Source organism: Micropterus dolomieu, linkage group LG01 (genome assembly GCF_021292245.1).
Source record: "Micropterus dolomieu isolate WLL.071019.BEF.003 ecotype Adirondacks linkage group LG01, ASM2129224v1, whole genome shotgun sequence".
Lineage (NCBI taxonomy): Eukaryota > Metazoa > Chordata > Actinopteri > Centrarchiformes > Centrarchidae > Micropterus > Micropterus dolomieu.
Genome location: NC_060150.1, coordinates 16,383,809 through 16,400,053, shown reverse-complemented (window position 1 = coordinate 16,400,053; position 16,245 = coordinate 16,383,809). Strand labels below are relative to the sequence as shown.

Here is a 16,245-nt window from a genome sequence, read left to right as displayed (position 1 = left end):
TTACACTACTAGCTTACAATTTTTAATTTTTATATCTGTCCACCAGTTTGTGCTACTTTTTTCCCTTTTACAGCATGCAGCAAAATTTCACACTTTTTCTGCGAGGGTGTCTTGCCCCTGAAATGATATGTGTGTGTGTCATATTGATGTTGGATGATGGTGTCTGTGTAAAAGAAAGGTCTGTGTCTGTGTGTGTGTGTGTGTGTGTGTGTGTGTGCACGTGTGTGTGCGCGTGTGTGTATGCGCATGCGTGTCCAAGTTCATCTTCAAAGTCTTTTCTCTTTGAAGGCCACACTCTGCATTATGAACTAATCCAGGAATGAAAACGATGAGCAGCGAGAACCAAAACAAAATTGGGACATTGTTCTTGTTCTCATTCAGGTTGTTTATGCAGGTGCACTGCAGCGATGGTTATACACTCACCGGCCACTTTATTAGGTACACCTTACTAGTACCGGGTTGGAGACCCTTTTGCCTGCAGAACTGCCTTAGGCCTAGTCCACACGGACGCGGGTATTTTCATAACCGGAGTTTTTCCTGTGTTTCAAAAAAAATTTCTCAATTCGCCAATCAGTGCCTAATAATATCAGAAACAAAACAGGCAGTGGCCCACAATCTGACATCAAACACAGCAGATAACGGTGCACGCACTCTTACATCGTAAGGCAAAAACTCTGGTTTTAGTGTCAACATAACACTGCAACATTTGCAGCATTTCTTAAAATCTTCACCCTGGCAGGGGTTTTCAAAAATGTTCGGATTTCAGTGACCTGATACTACGTTTCCATGTGTACGGTACGAACTGCCAAACCACATAGAAAAAGTCACAGTTTTGAAAATACCCGTGTTCGTGTAGACAGGGCCTTAATTCTTCGTGGTATATTTTCAACAAGGTGTTGGACACATTCCTAAGAGACTTTGGTCCGTATTGACGTGATAGCATCATGTAGTAGTAGTAGTAGGTGCTGCAGATTTGTCAGCTGCACATTCATGATGTGAATCTCCCCTTCCGCCGTGCTCTATTGGATTGAGATCTGGTGACTGTAGAGGCCATTGGAGTTCAGTGAACTCAATGTCATGTTCAAGAAACCAGTTTGAGATGATTTGAGCTTTGTGACATGGTGCATTATCTTGCTGGAAGTAGCCATCAGAAGATGGGTACACTGTGGTCATAAAGGGATGGCCAACAACAATACTCAGGTAGGCTGTCGCATTTATACAATGGTCACTGGGGCTCAAAGTGTGTCAAGAAAATTTCCCCCACACATTACACCACCACCACCACCACCAACCGTTGATCCAAGGCAGGATGGATCCATGCTTGTTGTTTGTTGTTTACGCCAGAGTCTGAAATCGAGACTCATCAGACCAGGCAACGTTTTTCCAATTTTCTATTGTCCAGGTTTGGTGAGCCTGTGTGAACTGTAGCCTCAGTTTCCTGTTCTTAGCTGACAGGAGCAGCACCCGGTGTGGTCTTCTGCTGCTGTAGCCCATCAGCTTCAGGATTCAACGTGTTGTGCATCAGAAATGGTATTCTGCATACCTTGCGAGTGACGAGTGGTTATTTGAGTTTCTTTTGCCTTTGTCATCTCGAACAAGTCTACCCATTCTCCTCTGACCTCTTACATCAACAAGGCATTTCTCGTCCACACAACTGTATATTTTCTCTTTTTCAGACCATTCTCTGTAAACCCTGGAGATGGTTGTGTAAATCCCAGTAGATCAGCAGTTTCTGAAATACTCAGACCAGCCCGTCTGGCACCAACAACCATTCTGATGTTTGAACAGAATGGCAAGTTGTCTTGACCACGTCTACATGCCTAAATGCATTAAGTTGCAGCCATGTGATTGGCTGACCAGCTATTTGTGTTGATAAACAATTGATCAGGTGTACCTAATAGTCTAAGTATGAGCAGTAGTGCAGGAGTAGTCATTTTGGAGATGGCAAGACAGCACACAGGAGAATCTGGAAATGATCATATATCATTCTAAACTAAGATTATGAACTTTAATCTGCCACTGCAGAAAAAATAACAATGCATCAAAATCAATCTTGCTGCCAATCAGTGACCCATCTCAGGCCCTGATAATAATATTAATAATCAAGCAGTCCTTGAATTGTTTTTTATGGAAATTATTTTAGATTTTTTGTTTTTTTTCAATAAAATAACAGTGGAGTTATGTAAACATAATGGCATTTAAAGGGTTAAAATCCCCCAAATATAATTAATGTTTGATATGTATATTTCAGGCTGAAGTAGCTTTGAAAGATTGACTCATTTAAAGTGGAAATAAATATTAATTTATGACATTTTTACAGCAGTTTTTGGGAAGGAGCTACTTTATGTCACGAGGGACAAATGTGTGACTTTTTCTTAAAATGTGACACTGCAAAAAAAAAATAAAAAAATGCATCAAAATCAATGTTGCTGCCAATCAGTGACCCATCTCAGGCCCTGATAATAATCAAATATTCCTTGAATTGTTTTTTATGGAAATTATTTTTGTTTTTTTGATAAAATAACAGTGCAGTTATGTCAACATAATGGCATTTAAATGGTTAAAATCCCCCAAACATAATTAATGTTTGATATGTATATTTCAGGCTGAAGTAACTTTGAATGATTGACTCGTTTAAAGTGGAAAAAAATATGAATTTATGACATTTTTACAGCAGTTTTTGGGAAGGAGACATTTTTTGTCAATTAAGTTTTTTTTTTTTAAGGAACTCTTAAGGGTTAATAACTCACCACTCTGAAACTCTTGCTCCAGTCTATGTTGCCAAGCTGGTCGGCAACATGTACAGCTGAAACAAAGCCTTGGCTTCTCACTGACCCGCCTTTCTCTGCTTCTGATTGGCTAGTAGTCCTTAACTAGGAACTGCCATTTGCAACTCCCAACAAAGATCATTTACAGACAAGATGTATCACTCCGTAGCTAAAACGAAGTCTTCAACAAAGGGTGAAAAGAGGAGCTGAAGCAATGTGCAGGATGATAAAAAATATGGTGTTTTTTTGAAAATTACACCATGTAAACCTGTTCTGGTACAACCCCTAAATAGGATTTTGAACCTGAAAATGAGCAAAATACCACCTCTTTAAACAATGCCTTATAACAATTTTGTAAAGAATTATCAAAAAATAATGAAATAAACTCTAAAATGTGCTAAATTTAAAAATGCCCACCCACAAGTTCAACGTGTTAAACATTATAATCAGCCCACTGGCAGAATTTTTAGTCCTATTCAGTGTATTTTGAGAAATATGTCGTCAGTGACCAAACCAAAACATGAACACTCCAGACTAAGAATAAACTGCTTTATATATTAATGAGGCCTTATTTAACGCTCACCTGATTTGCTGCTGATGATGCCCGGCGTGCAGTTGGCACAGTCTTTAGCTAGGTGGTGCTGTGGCACAGTCAGGTATGCTGTCACTGAGGAGACGTTGCTCTTATCAGACATTGTAAGGAGGTTCTTGGGGAACGAAACCTTGGGTTGGGATGAACTGTCTGTAAAAACAAGTTGGCATATGATTAATCTAAATTTGGACCCACAATGCAGTATGTTTAAATATATAATTTAGTGTCGTGCTTTGAGGGGACATTTTACAGTTGCTGGTCTTAATCTGGCACATATAGCACAAGATGTTGTAGGCTTAAATGTCCCTAATTGATCTGAGCGACAAGAAACTATTGAAAGTATAGAAAGTATTGTGGTTTACCTCAGCACCTACATCAGTAGTGACTTATCCTATTCACATTTTAATATTGCAATACAGCAAATCAATCAATACTTTCTTAATTTTCTACTCTAACAAAAACTTAAAAACTACCCAGCTCAACTGGTTAAAGCTGTCACGTTTAGCTCAGTTAATTCAGGAAAAACAACCAATATTTTTCAAGTCAAGGCCTGAAAATGTAAAATGATAATAAAGATAATAAAGGTGACTTGTTCCTGAAGTCAAAAAAAGTTACTTAAACTTACCAGGTAACTTCCGGCTGATAAGTACTGAGTCTTCAAACAGCCAGATGTTGCCCTGACTGTGAGGGAGCAGCAGCAACGTCACAGCTGAGAAAACTGCAGGAAGACAAATAAAAAGGTCAGATATAAAACACAAATGCTAATATTTTTCAACATTTTTTACTTTTCTTTCATAGAGGAAAAATCACCTTTACAGGAAGAAATGTGAATAGGTGATTTAAGATGTAGCAAGAGATGATACGTGAGGAGAGAGGTCAAGCTTCTTCTCTGTGTTTTTTTGGGCAAGCTGTTAATGATGACTTGTAGACCTGTAGTACCACCAGCAGAGGGCATTCCTACCTCAAACCTCTTTTCAGGGTTCAGTTGTTTGGCTTAGCGGCACAAAAGGGAGGCGCCTCAGATAATGCGGAGCAAAGCAGGTCTCGACAGATGACACTCTTTCATCATCGCTCTGATTTTCTCCCTAACGCCTGCTCCATCTCAACTCTAAAACACCACCTCCCTGCTTCTCTTCTGTCTGATTCAGACCAGTCAGAGGATGTGAGAACACTGACAATAGAGTTTTTATACCAACGTGAGATCGCTGTGGCTAAAGAGCCCCCACCCCCCTCTGAATTTGATTCGGTGTAGGACAAAGACAGTTTGCTGAGGCAGGGATATGTTTCTCTCAGACACCTCGACTCCACTGTAGAGCTGTAGAGACAATCGATGAGATGACTCTAGGACACGGTGTTCAGTTACACTTGACTGAATGCTGGGAACATAAATTGCTTCATCATGAACAAACCTCAGAGACAAGTTGTATGTTGTTGCAGACACTTCATTAATCTGTAATGAGCATTAATAATGCAGGTGCGTGAATAACGTGGCTAAATAAGCTATTAAAGCACAAGCCTGCTTGATTTTCCTTTCGTGTTTTCAACCTTTTACAGCCTCCCACTCCATAATTTCTTTGTTTACGCAGCTAAAATAATGCATGTCCATAAAAAACAATTCGTTCTTGAGCAAGGCTTGTAGTACCAACCACTTCTAATTACCGCTACTGCATGGCTGTTGTGTCAGAGAAACCAGGCTCATGACTCAGAGGTTGATTAGGTATAATTCAGTAAATCAGCTAGTCTTGCTTGGATAAAGGTATAAAAAGTTTCTGTGGGCGTCACTCACTCGGTCTCTTGGTGGTGCTCCAGGGCAGGGCGCTGGGGACGTAGCCTTCCATGTTGCCCAGCAGAGTCAGACTGAGGCCCGGACTGTACAATACCCAGAGCAGAACTTCACCTCTCTCCCCTGTTTGGGCAGAACTCCTCAGGGTGTGGTTGACATATATGTCCACTGACGCACCCGGCAGTGGCTGACGGGTCACCAGGTCCCTTACCAGCACCTTCAGGGCAAACTGGGTCTCTGGAGAGAGAATGCCAAGCATTTGATTTAGAAATCAAACTGAGGCTGGAGCTGATCTAGGCCAGGACATCCAGGTATTTATTTGGGGTGATACATGTGTCTCAGCATGTGTTTTATCTGTATGGAGATCAGCATCCACCTCTTCCTCTCAGCAGTGCTCAGTAACCTTTCCCTCACCATGAAAAAGTGATGAAGCAGCCACAGCTGAATCAGTGGAATGCATCAAAACCAAGACAGAGAAGAACAGCTACACTGTACGGCCGTGTTAGACTTCTAGGCATTAGGGCTGCAACGATTAGTCGATTAATCGATAAGTCGATTGAAAGAAAATTAATTGACAACTATTCTGATAATCGATTAATCATTTCAGTCATTTTTTTAAGCAAAAATTTGAAAGATTTGCTGGTTTCATCTTCTTAAATGTGAGGAATTGCTGCTATTCTTTGCCATTTATGATAGTAAATGGAGATTCTTTGGGTTTTGGACTGTGTGCTGGATAAAAGAAGTAAATTGAAGATGTCTTCAGTTATGAGTCACAGTGTTAGCTCTGTTGCAGCTCATTTCCATTTTCTTTAACAATGACTGACTGGAGGAGCGCTCCTTCTTTTGTTTATGTTTACCTGCGGTCAGAGCGGAGGAGCTGAGAAATCGCCCCGCGGCGGTTGGGTCGGTGGCGGACGGGTCTCCGACCGCGACGGTGAGGCCATTGTCCCCGGGCGAGGAGGAGGGCAGGCCGCCGCCCTCCCCCGCTGCTCTCACCGCCCCATCCAGGCAGAAAATCAGAAGCAACCACGGCAGAAAGAGCAGCAGCGGCGGCGGCGGCGGCAGGTGGCGTTCAGCAGCGGGCATGGCGAGACGGGAAGCAGGCTCAAAGACATACCGAACCGCGAAACACGAGCTCGGGAGGAGGAGAACGAGGTCCAGCAGCGTTCGTCCTTACCACGAAGGGCTCATCCTTATCATGGTTTCTTTTAGCCTACCGTTAGTGCGCACATACTGGGGGAAAAACCCCGTTCAGAAAGGATGAGCTGGTGCTGAGGCTGGGCGTGTGGACGAAGATCCTTTATGATGTAGTGATGTGTCACGCAGGGGAAAAACACAATTCCGGTTTATATATAGCTTGCAGGTATTTTGGTCCAACATAGGCCTACATACAAATACATTCATTTTATAATAGTATTCTATTTAAATTGCTTCTAACATTTTATACACTGAACAATTAATGGAAATTATTTTTGAAAATAATAGTGAGTTGCATCATGACCCTTGCTGTACAAAGAAAAAGCCACACAGTGAGAGGTCTTTCTGTCGTGATGATCTTTTTTAAGACGGGAGATGCTGTTACATCACTGGGGTCTGCATGGCCCTCTGTAGGTAAACTGAGATCCCTGATCCCCAATCCACTGATCAGTCACATAAACAAAACAGTTTCAGCTTAGGCCAGAAGACGTGAAAAATATAGGGTAAATAAAACAATTAAGTACTGTATGTGTGCTGTGATTCTTTGTCAAAAATATTGATTAGGTAAACACAAATAGGCTATTGTAATATCCAGTAAAAAATTGTCGCTACTTAAAAGCATATGGTGAGTTAATCATCAATAGGCATAGTGGCATGTACTAGGCTTGTGTAAATTAAATTGTATTTAATAAATTTAGAAGATAAATATTATAATGTACTTAAGCCTATATAAAAGAACACATGGCTTCAAATACAGCCATGGCTTCGACTAACACTAAAGACTTATAAAGCCTCATACTAACTTCAGTTTGAACTTAGGAATGCATTTTTGCATGGAAAGACAACAGAGGATTTTGTCATCCATCCATTGTATGAATTCAGTGAATTAATTTTCTCAACCTGTTTAAAATATAAATGGATATATTTGAAACACAGGCTAAAACATTCTGTATTAACATTAAAAAATAGATGCTGTTAAGGGTAATTTATCTATTTACAACAACCAAACATCCCCTCTACTCTACCCCACTTAGTTCAGTCTGGGTTCCCCCTTGCATAAATCAAACTGGATTCCACCACTTCCTGTTTGACAGCTGGCACTTTTACCTGGAGGCAATAAGGAGCACATGCTACAAACATTTGGGTAACTGCAATTCGATAATAATGGATTTAAATATATAAATGAGTAAGCTTGAATGTGTTTGTGTAGGTCTTTCATTGGTTTGTATATTGAACGCATTGTATGCACTAAACTTACCAGAAATTATATTTAACTATTCACTTGTTCAGCTAAAGCTAACATGCTTAACTGAGGCCAGTTAATCATCCTGAACTGTCTCTCAGTACCAACGTTGGGTTGTTTATCATTTATTTTGAACAAATGAGATGTCTTTGAAATCTAATTCTAACACTACTGACTCAAGCCAGTTCTAAGGGTTACATACTTAGCCCTGGGCTTGTTGACTGACATTTTCTGCTGACTTACAAACTTGAGTAAAACAAATCTTGCCTTTGAATGGGTCTGAGTCAGACTTAGACATAAGATTTTATGAGTTTCACAGTGAATTTTGAATGACCAACAAGCCAGATGTTTGTACTGAGAGACAGCTCAGTAAATCTCTGAGCATATGTAGGCCTGCGTTAGCTTTAGCTGAACAAGTGGAATTAAAATTTGCTAATTTAGCTAATCGCTGAATATAATTTCTGGTTAGGTCAGTGCAGATAATGCATGTAATCTAGCCAATGAAAGAACTACACAAACACATTCAATCTTACTCACTTATACATTTACATCCATTGTTCTCCAATTGCAGTTACCCAAATGTTTGAATTCATCCATCCTTCTTTTAGAGCATCACTTTTTCTTTTGAACATCCAACATTGAAATTGACTGATAGTGAGGATTGAACCCACATCCTCCAAACAAGAGGCATCTAACATTGAGCCACTGCGCTCATGATTATGTAATGTTATGTTATATATATGAAACAAAGTTGCAATGAGGTTTTTAAAACATTTAGGACATGTTTGCAACTATAATAGATGAAGAGTGGCTTGACTACTTTATTCAGGCAGTAACTGCATTTGTTGGCTTAGATTTGTGTATTCATAAACAATCATGTTAATTGGTTGATTGTCATCCAGGTAACTGGCTGCAGGTAGTGATGTTACGTCTGACTGTCCTTTCAGCGAACCACTGCTTCGGAGCTTGTATCGTTACATTACTAGTGACGTTAAAATGACGTCTGACGCAAACACACTGGTTCACTCAGGTAGTGAAACACATGAATGCTTTGACAGGTCGCTCCGGGTTTGACAGATTTGAATCTTGGAGGGCAGTATTCTCATAAAACTGAAGCCAAACCATGGAGAAACTGTAGGTTATATAGTGGTTGGATTGTTGTTGTTTTGTGTAGAGAATATTTGTCAAAGCTGGTTTTTAAGTTGTTTAAAAGACATTTTAAAAATCACCTGTCACTAAAGACTGTAGAGAAAATTCAGTTATTGAATAAAAAAAAACATTGAAAATAATGCAGTTTCAAATTTCATGTTTTCCACTTTTATTGATTGTTCAGCCAGCATAACTGAACACCAACCACTGATATTTAGAGATTAATTTATTAAGGACAGAATCCACGCAAGAACTTTGACACAACGTCATACCTACATTCACTATGGAATAGGCTACTAGTATACCTTCACTTGAGTAGAGTTTTGATGACGTTTTTGGTAATTAAGTATTTAAACTTTTCTGAGGTAAAGGGAAAGTGTACTGTATTTAAAGCCAATCACTTGATCATCTTGCATTTAGATGGTGAAGTGGCAGATTTGTTGCCCTTCAAGTAGTAAGTCTGGGGTTTTGTCAAAGAGAAAACATTTACCATTAATGAGACAGAGCAAGGTATCGCCATCAAGTCTCAATTATGATTCCTACCTGCTAATTGCTTTGCCTCACCCATTTCTCCTAGTGAATTTTAGGACCAAAATATGAGAAACAGGTCGTAACTACAACACTAAAATTAAGGCTGAAATGAGGATCGCAATTTTTTCTCCTGAGCTGTATAAGCGTAACCAAGGGGTGCAATAAATTTTACTCTGGGTTTGGTATTAACATATTAGCAGAAATTGCATTTTGTGGTTGTCAGCTTTGTTGCATTAGGCTACATCTTCACCAGCAGATGGTGCTGTGCATTTTCTGAATGAAGCTCGAGTACTGAACCAATTTCGACACAATTGTGCAACAGAGCCAACCCTGACTCATAACTGAATCACTTAGCAGTGCATGCCATGTTTGTGTTAAACTGGCTTACTAATTTCATTTCATCATTGCCTTGTTGTAGGGAAATATACATTAAAATTAGGTGAAATTGTAGTTTTCTGTGATTTTTCTAGGGCAACTGCTCAGGTAGGCTATGTATATAAATACATTTTGAAATGCACAAAACTGTCACAGATAGGCCTATAGATGAACGTATACTATTTGAGCATAGAGAGTAGGCTACCAGTAGGCCCAAGTAAAGTGGAGTGAAAATTAGGAAAGCTCCATTTGGCCATCACTAGCTGCAGGTGAATGTTAGACAAAGAAGATTGGACAATTATCAGTACATACTCACTGAACCAGAGCAGCCTATAGGGGGCAGTATATATGCTCTGCTGATGTCTTTAAAGACAATAGGTGCGTTCGAGATGACGGCGGCTGACTTTCGCCGACTTGATGGTCTAACGTGAGCTGCAGGTGACTGCAGAGGCGGGGAATAAAAACGGCGCCGTCAAGTCGGACACATTCTACCTGCGTGAGCTTACTGTGAGCTGAGATGCAGCCGGGGAAAAGCAACTGCGGCCGCCGGACTCGGCGCCTTCAGCCGCCTTGCTCCCGCGAGGTTTTAATTTCATGTGACATGGTGACGTTTTGCAGCGCCAGCGAAAGTCGGACACAATTTCTAACCAGCATACCTTATTTTAAGTCCAGCATGCATCACATGAAGTCAAACGCAGCTAATAACATTTGTGAAGTGGAGATCAAAACAACACTGAGTCGCTCCAATAATTGAAATGGTAGCAGCTCATCATCGGCTTTGTATGAAGTCAAGTTTGTTTGATCCATTAGAGATGTTAAGTTCAAATTTGAACCCAGAACCTTGAAGTCTTGACATCAGCGCGTAGCTGACTGAACAAATGACTCAAACTGGCTGAATAGTTTCACTCAAAGCTCGTCAATCTTTCCTCTGGGTGAGGGGTTTTTAAAAGTCACTGAATCAGGATCGGACTCACAAGCTTTAAACTGCAGGACACCCACTTCAGTTCTAATGGACCTGCTGTTGTCCTGCATTCAGAAACAATCTCAAGAGATGGCAGTATAGCAAAGTGTTAAAATATGTTACAATTGTTTGTGTAGATTATACATATATTTTACTTCAAGTTAAAACTGTTGACATTCAACATATTTATCTATATTATATTTTCAATGTTAAATTGCTCCCTTTTTGTGCAATCAGTCAATATTTCATGCAGTCCATGAACATGACTTAAAATCAATCAGCTATTTGAAATTCTACCACTAGGTGGCAACATTTAAATGTCAACAACCAACCTTTCTGTGATGCCATTACCACAGCATATTGCATCTAATGACAGCATGTTAAATCCAGTTTGCATTATTAAAGAAAGGTATTCAAAATGAAGGCAGTGTATAATTGCATTACTGGTTAAAAGTCACATGTTTAATTCAACAAAGAAAAGGAAAAAGACATCTTTAGTTTGGTGTGTTTTATTAAAATGCTTCACTCATTCAGTCAATCACAGTAACAAAAGTGTTGGGTTTGTGTGAAATGTGCCATGGTCACTGTCAATTAAAAACACAAGTCCAATATTACAAACAAAAGGTGCTACATTATGCCGTGTGGAACTGTGAAATCTCCCCAAAACATTGAATTAACATTCTTTCCCCGAAATCCAGAAGATCAAATGTAAAAGAAGTGCAAACATTAGTAAACAGAACATACAAATATCAGTAAGTTCAGAGATTTATACAAAGTGCAACAAGAACAGATCTCTTACAGGTCATTAAACAATTTTGAAGTGTTAATATTCACAAAGTTTTGTGACGCCATAGTGAGACAATTTTGTAAACACATTCAGACATTTTCATTTTGGTCAAGATTCCCATTTAAAATTCAACAATATTGCATCAATATATATGTATGCACACTTAGTAGTTAGCTTTGTACACAGATACTTAAATATCTTGCCTGTAAAAAATCTTACCAAATGTGCCCAAACTAACAGGGACTCACTCAATTTTAGCAGCATCATTGGCGCTTGTTGCCAGAGAGAAAACACCTGATTAGTCAAAAAAACTTTTATTCAAAATAAATATATAAATAAATAAATACATACAGTATTGTGATGCTCTTTTCATAAAAACTGGCAGCCCTCTTTAGCAGGTTAGTATTAATTGAACCCTACAGTCACAATGGTTTATTGCACAAGAGCAACAGGGAACGACTCCCCCTTGGCACGAACCAACAACCCACCTTCCCCGAAGAAATTCTGCATAGAACTGAATGGATGACAGGAGAGATCAGTTCAGCTGTAGTCCCTTTGGGATGACAGTGAACTATTCAATGCAGGATCTCAGATTTAAGGTCAACTTAACAGTTCATTTTTGGTCAAACCCATTCAAATGTCCCCTTGGAAAACCTTTTATGTTGAGGTGTAGCGAGTTACCCCAGCCAGCGGGGTGCCACTGCGCTACTGCGCCAGCTCATCCATTCATCAGTAGCAGCCGTCTCTCCAGTTGCTGTCACGAAGGGCACTGAGGGTGGACAAGCTCTTTGGAGGTGTCAGTAAACTGAGGAAAATAAAAGAATGGCAAAATCATCTTATAAGGCAGAGAAGGGTATATTTACTAAGCCTACTAATTCAGTGGCACTTATCAAGACTACAGATGTAAATAACAGACAGGCTGCTAATTAAGAATAGACACCGGGGAATTTAAGAAATGATTTGTAAAAGCAATGGAGTGCAAAACAAATGTGAATATGGAACATTAGTTGGCAGTTCTTAAAATTGTTTTGTTACACTCCTTTGACTAATGACTACTTTAAACATCCTCCCTGGAATTTGATTCCCCCACGTGGGACCTGGTGATGTTCTGATGAAGCAGGATAACAAAACTGTCCAATAAGCAAGTTCCCTCTCCCTTACTCCTCTTGTTTCAATTGTAAAAAGTCAGTGTGAACTTGAACAGGACAAGAACTAAGATTCAATAATATCTATATTAATCAATAGTATTTTTCCCCCTGCTCCAGACCAAACTGAACTACAGTTGTGAAAGCACTCTGACAGACATTTATGCAGCACTTTAATGCTTCTGATGTGTGTATTTATGTTCTTTGGTCTCACAAAGAGCTCATGAAGAAATACATGATTATAGCCATTATTAGGATTATTAGACTGCAGATTGACTGCATGCTATGAATGCTGATGTAGAGGACAAAAAGGAGGCATCTTGTACAGTAATGATTGGGGGCACAGCATTTTTAAACTGCTTTTAACTTATTAGTCATGGAAAATACCCTGCGCTGACATGCATACGTGGTTGCCAAATGATTTGCATAAATACATTGTAGTGGTCGACTGATATAGGTTTTTCAATGGCCGACGCCGATATTCAGATGCAGGGTGGCTGATGGCCGATATACAATGCCGATATCGGTATTAAGAAAAGTCCTGTTTAATTCCATTACTCCATGCAGAGTACAATGAAATATGCATGGTTGTCCGAGCCAGTACCATGTTGTTTTAGATAGAATTGTTATTAATTAATGAAATAGAAAAATATATTTAGTTCTGAAGATTTCAGAACGTGACTGGTGTTTAGGGGAGAATAGAGTACAGTTTGTCAGAAGTGACGTCATTCAACGGCATTATTCTCTACAGTATAACTGTATATATTTTACTAGGGCTGCAGCTAACGATGATTTTAGTATTCGAAGCTTCGATAGATATTTCAACGATTCATCGATGCGTCGTTTAAGAAGTACTTTACATAGAAGTACATACTACAGGAGCTGACAGCAGCTGTGTCACCCGATGCTGGTCTCCAAACGATGTTTTGTCAAGAAAAGACATGTGAAATGTGACACGGGAAAGGAGCGATCCTGCACACGAAACAGCTGTTGTTTATTATAAAGATGGCAATTATAAATACAAAGAATATGGGTGAAAGGATGGATTAGCACAAGCAGGTAGCAGGGATTGTCTGAGCTACAGAGAGACCTGGAGGAGAGTTAAAAAGGTGCAGCTCCCTGACACCCAGTTAACTCATGACTGTGAGGTTACAACTCACGGCCCAAAAAGGAGAACAACAAACGCACGTGTGCACATTTTCAGCTTCTTGTTTCAGCTTCAGTTCTGCGGCTTACTTTGGCTAGCCTTCAACTCAACAATCAATCATGATTTCAGTTAAATGCTAAAGTTGCTGTTATCGTTACCTTGTCTGTGGTCCGCTTGCAAAACACCGGCTGCTTTTTGTTCAGGTGCCGTCGTGCTGTTGCTGAGGTAACATAAGTTTCTTTTTACGATGGACGGACGGTAACATTACAGAGTTTTTGTTTTCTTTAGCTTGAAATAATCCCATACTTTGGACACTTTCTTCGCTTCCTGAACACATTTCATGAGCAGCAAATGGATTTATTGACAGTTTAGCTGTTTGGTTGGATCGTTTCACGTCACAAGCAAACCGCACCAGAAATCCACTTTTTCAGGTTGTCTCGGTGCAGTGGTTTGGTCCGCACCAGAATTCATTTCACAGCTTCACAGCACACCAGCCCGAAAGAACCATACCGAACCGGGCAAACACACCAGTGCTCGTTTTAACTGAAACCTGAACCCTAGCAGTTCTGTGAAGCTGTATTCAAACTCAACACAAGCATGGCGACATGACTAACAATGGCAATGCTAGCAGGTATAATGTTTACCATGGTCAGCACCTTAGTTTAGCATGTTAGCATGCTAACATTTGCTAATTAGCACTAAACACAGCTGAAGTTGGTGGGAATGTCATTAGTTTTGTAAGTATTTGGTAAAAATAAACAAAGTATTGGACAACGTTTGACCTGATGATGTTGCTGGAAGAAAAGTTAAAGGATCACCAAAGTTAAAATTCATCATGAAGGAGACATTAACATGTATACCATGTGGCCATCTATCCAATATTTGTTGAGACATTTCACAGAAAACCATAAATGTTAACCTCATGGTGGCGCTAGCAGAACGGTCAGGGAGCCATGAATGTATGAACAAAATGATGTGCCAATATATGCGGTTGATGTTGAGATATTTCACAGGATAAGTGCACTGGAATAAAAGTCAGTGGGATTCCAACGCTGACAACAATAGATATATGTATCACATGTCATAGCAATCCATCTTATCCATATTATAGTTGTTGAGATAATTCAGTCTGGACCAAAGTGGTGGACCCATTGACAAGGCCCATACATACAGCCACGTTGCTAGCATGGCTAACAATCTAGGCCTACTGAGAAAGTATTTAATTCTCCAATTGGAACACTTTAAAATATGTATGTAATAAAATTATGATAATAATAATAATAATAATAATAATAATAATGTCATAAAACGGGTTTACCTTCGTGCTGGTTGGGCCACCTTGCTGCGGGGGGTGGAGCTTGTGGTGCCAACAAAGGAGGCGGGGCGGGGCAGGCTGCTGCGGGGAGTGTTTGGGGTGGAAGTGGGCATCCCCCCCCCGCCAGCCGGTTTACTGGGCAGTGGGATGCCACTGCCGACCCCGTTGTTATCCCCGCTGTTCAGAGACTGGAGGCTGTTGGAGGTCGGCATTGAGGGCGAGCCCTTGATGGTGGGACTGACGTAGGCGGTGGCCTTCAATGGTTGCCGCGACAACGAGGCGAAATTCCCGACGCTGTGGACCCTGTTCTGCAGCTGACCTGGGGAGGGGACTGCAGGTGGGCGGGGATAACAGAAAAGAAAGCTAGAATTAGTGAATTGATCCTTCTGCATGTGTTAATTCATAATGAACCAAAACAAAATAAAAACAAGAGAACTGGTATCTTACTGGAGGAGTGCAGTCGAGCCAGCCCACTGGACGAATCAAAACTCTGGCTGTTACGAAGCAAAGAATGGGAAGCACTAGGATTGGTTGGAATGGGCACACTAGGCATGCTGGGAGCTCTGACAAGGTTAGGCATGCTCCTCCGCAGCTTATCTGAGATAGACAAATGTAAATAAGTTAAAAGATGCACTAGGACAGATTTTAATGTAAAAATAGACCCGTCTTACTGCTAACACATAAATACAACATACTATTATATATAGTTCACATTATAATACAGTGTGAGCTGTTGGTTATGCCTATTCTTGTATTACATCCCTTAAGACGGCACATAAAGCTAGTCGTGATCGCCTTCATTGTACAACAGTTTCCAGCCCCCTCAGTCAGATATACACTCCCAACTCTAATCCCATCAAACTCTCTCTCATCTTTGGAACGGAAACGCACGCCTGTCTGAGAGCTTTAACAGCAGTTGGTACAAGAGGCTTAGATGGTTATTATTAAGTGGTTAGGACATCGGTGTGGGTCAGTCCGGGGCGGCGACACATGACCAGAATCATCAAAAGTACTGAATGAATGGGTTTATCATAGACATTTTCATATTGTGTGAAATCACAGAAAAGTAGGATTGTAATCACTAACAAATATTCAGTGTTTATGGAGGTTAGAAGTATTAAATTGTATTTTAAGTGGAAAACCGTGTCGACTTACTCTCATATTCGGCTGGACGCCATGATGAAGTTTCCCCCAAAACAATACGCCCAACGGCATACACGTATATACAAATACAAACAAATAGTTCACGTAC

At 40.2% G+C, this 16,245-nt stretch overlaps 2 protein-coding genes across 2 annotated transcripts in view; both read right to left on the bottom strand.

Moving 5' to 3' along the window:
* The window catches only part of LOC123977466 (protein FAM171B), an 11,564-nt gene extending 5,234 nt beyond the window's left edge, over nucleotides 1-6,330 (bottom strand). Inside the window, exons 1-4 of the mRNA XM_046060172.1 lie at nucleotides 6,001-6,330; nucleotides 5,147-5,380; nucleotides 3,986-4,078; nucleotides 3,352-3,510 (exon numbers count right to left, since the gene is read on the bottom strand). Of these exons, the coding sequence (XP_045916128.1) occupies nucleotides 3,352-3,510; nucleotides 3,986-4,078; nucleotides 5,147-5,380; nucleotides 6,001-6,229 (715 nt within the window). The 5' untranslated portion in view covers nucleotides 6,230-6,330. The remainder of the gene's footprint in view (nucleotides 1-3,351; nucleotides 3,511-3,985; nucleotides 4,079-5,146; nucleotides 5,381-6,000) is intronic.
* Nucleotides 6,331-11,092: 4,762 nt separating this feature from the next.
* LOC123976962 (SLAIN motif-containing protein 1-like) overlaps nucleotides 11,093-16,245 on the bottom strand; it is an 18,359-nt gene continuing 13,206 nt past the window's right edge. The window contains exons 6-9 of the mRNA XM_046059388.1: nucleotides 16,149-16,160; nucleotides 15,441-15,590; nucleotides 14,997-15,324; nucleotides 11,093-12,191 (exon numbers count right to left, since the gene is read on the bottom strand). Of these exons, the coding sequence (XP_045915344.1) occupies nucleotides 12,116-12,191; nucleotides 14,997-15,324; nucleotides 15,441-15,590; nucleotides 16,149-16,160 (566 nt within the window). The 3' untranslated portion in view covers nucleotides 11,093-12,115. The remainder of the gene's footprint in view (nucleotides 12,192-14,996; nucleotides 15,325-15,440; nucleotides 15,591-16,148; nucleotides 16,161-16,245) is intronic.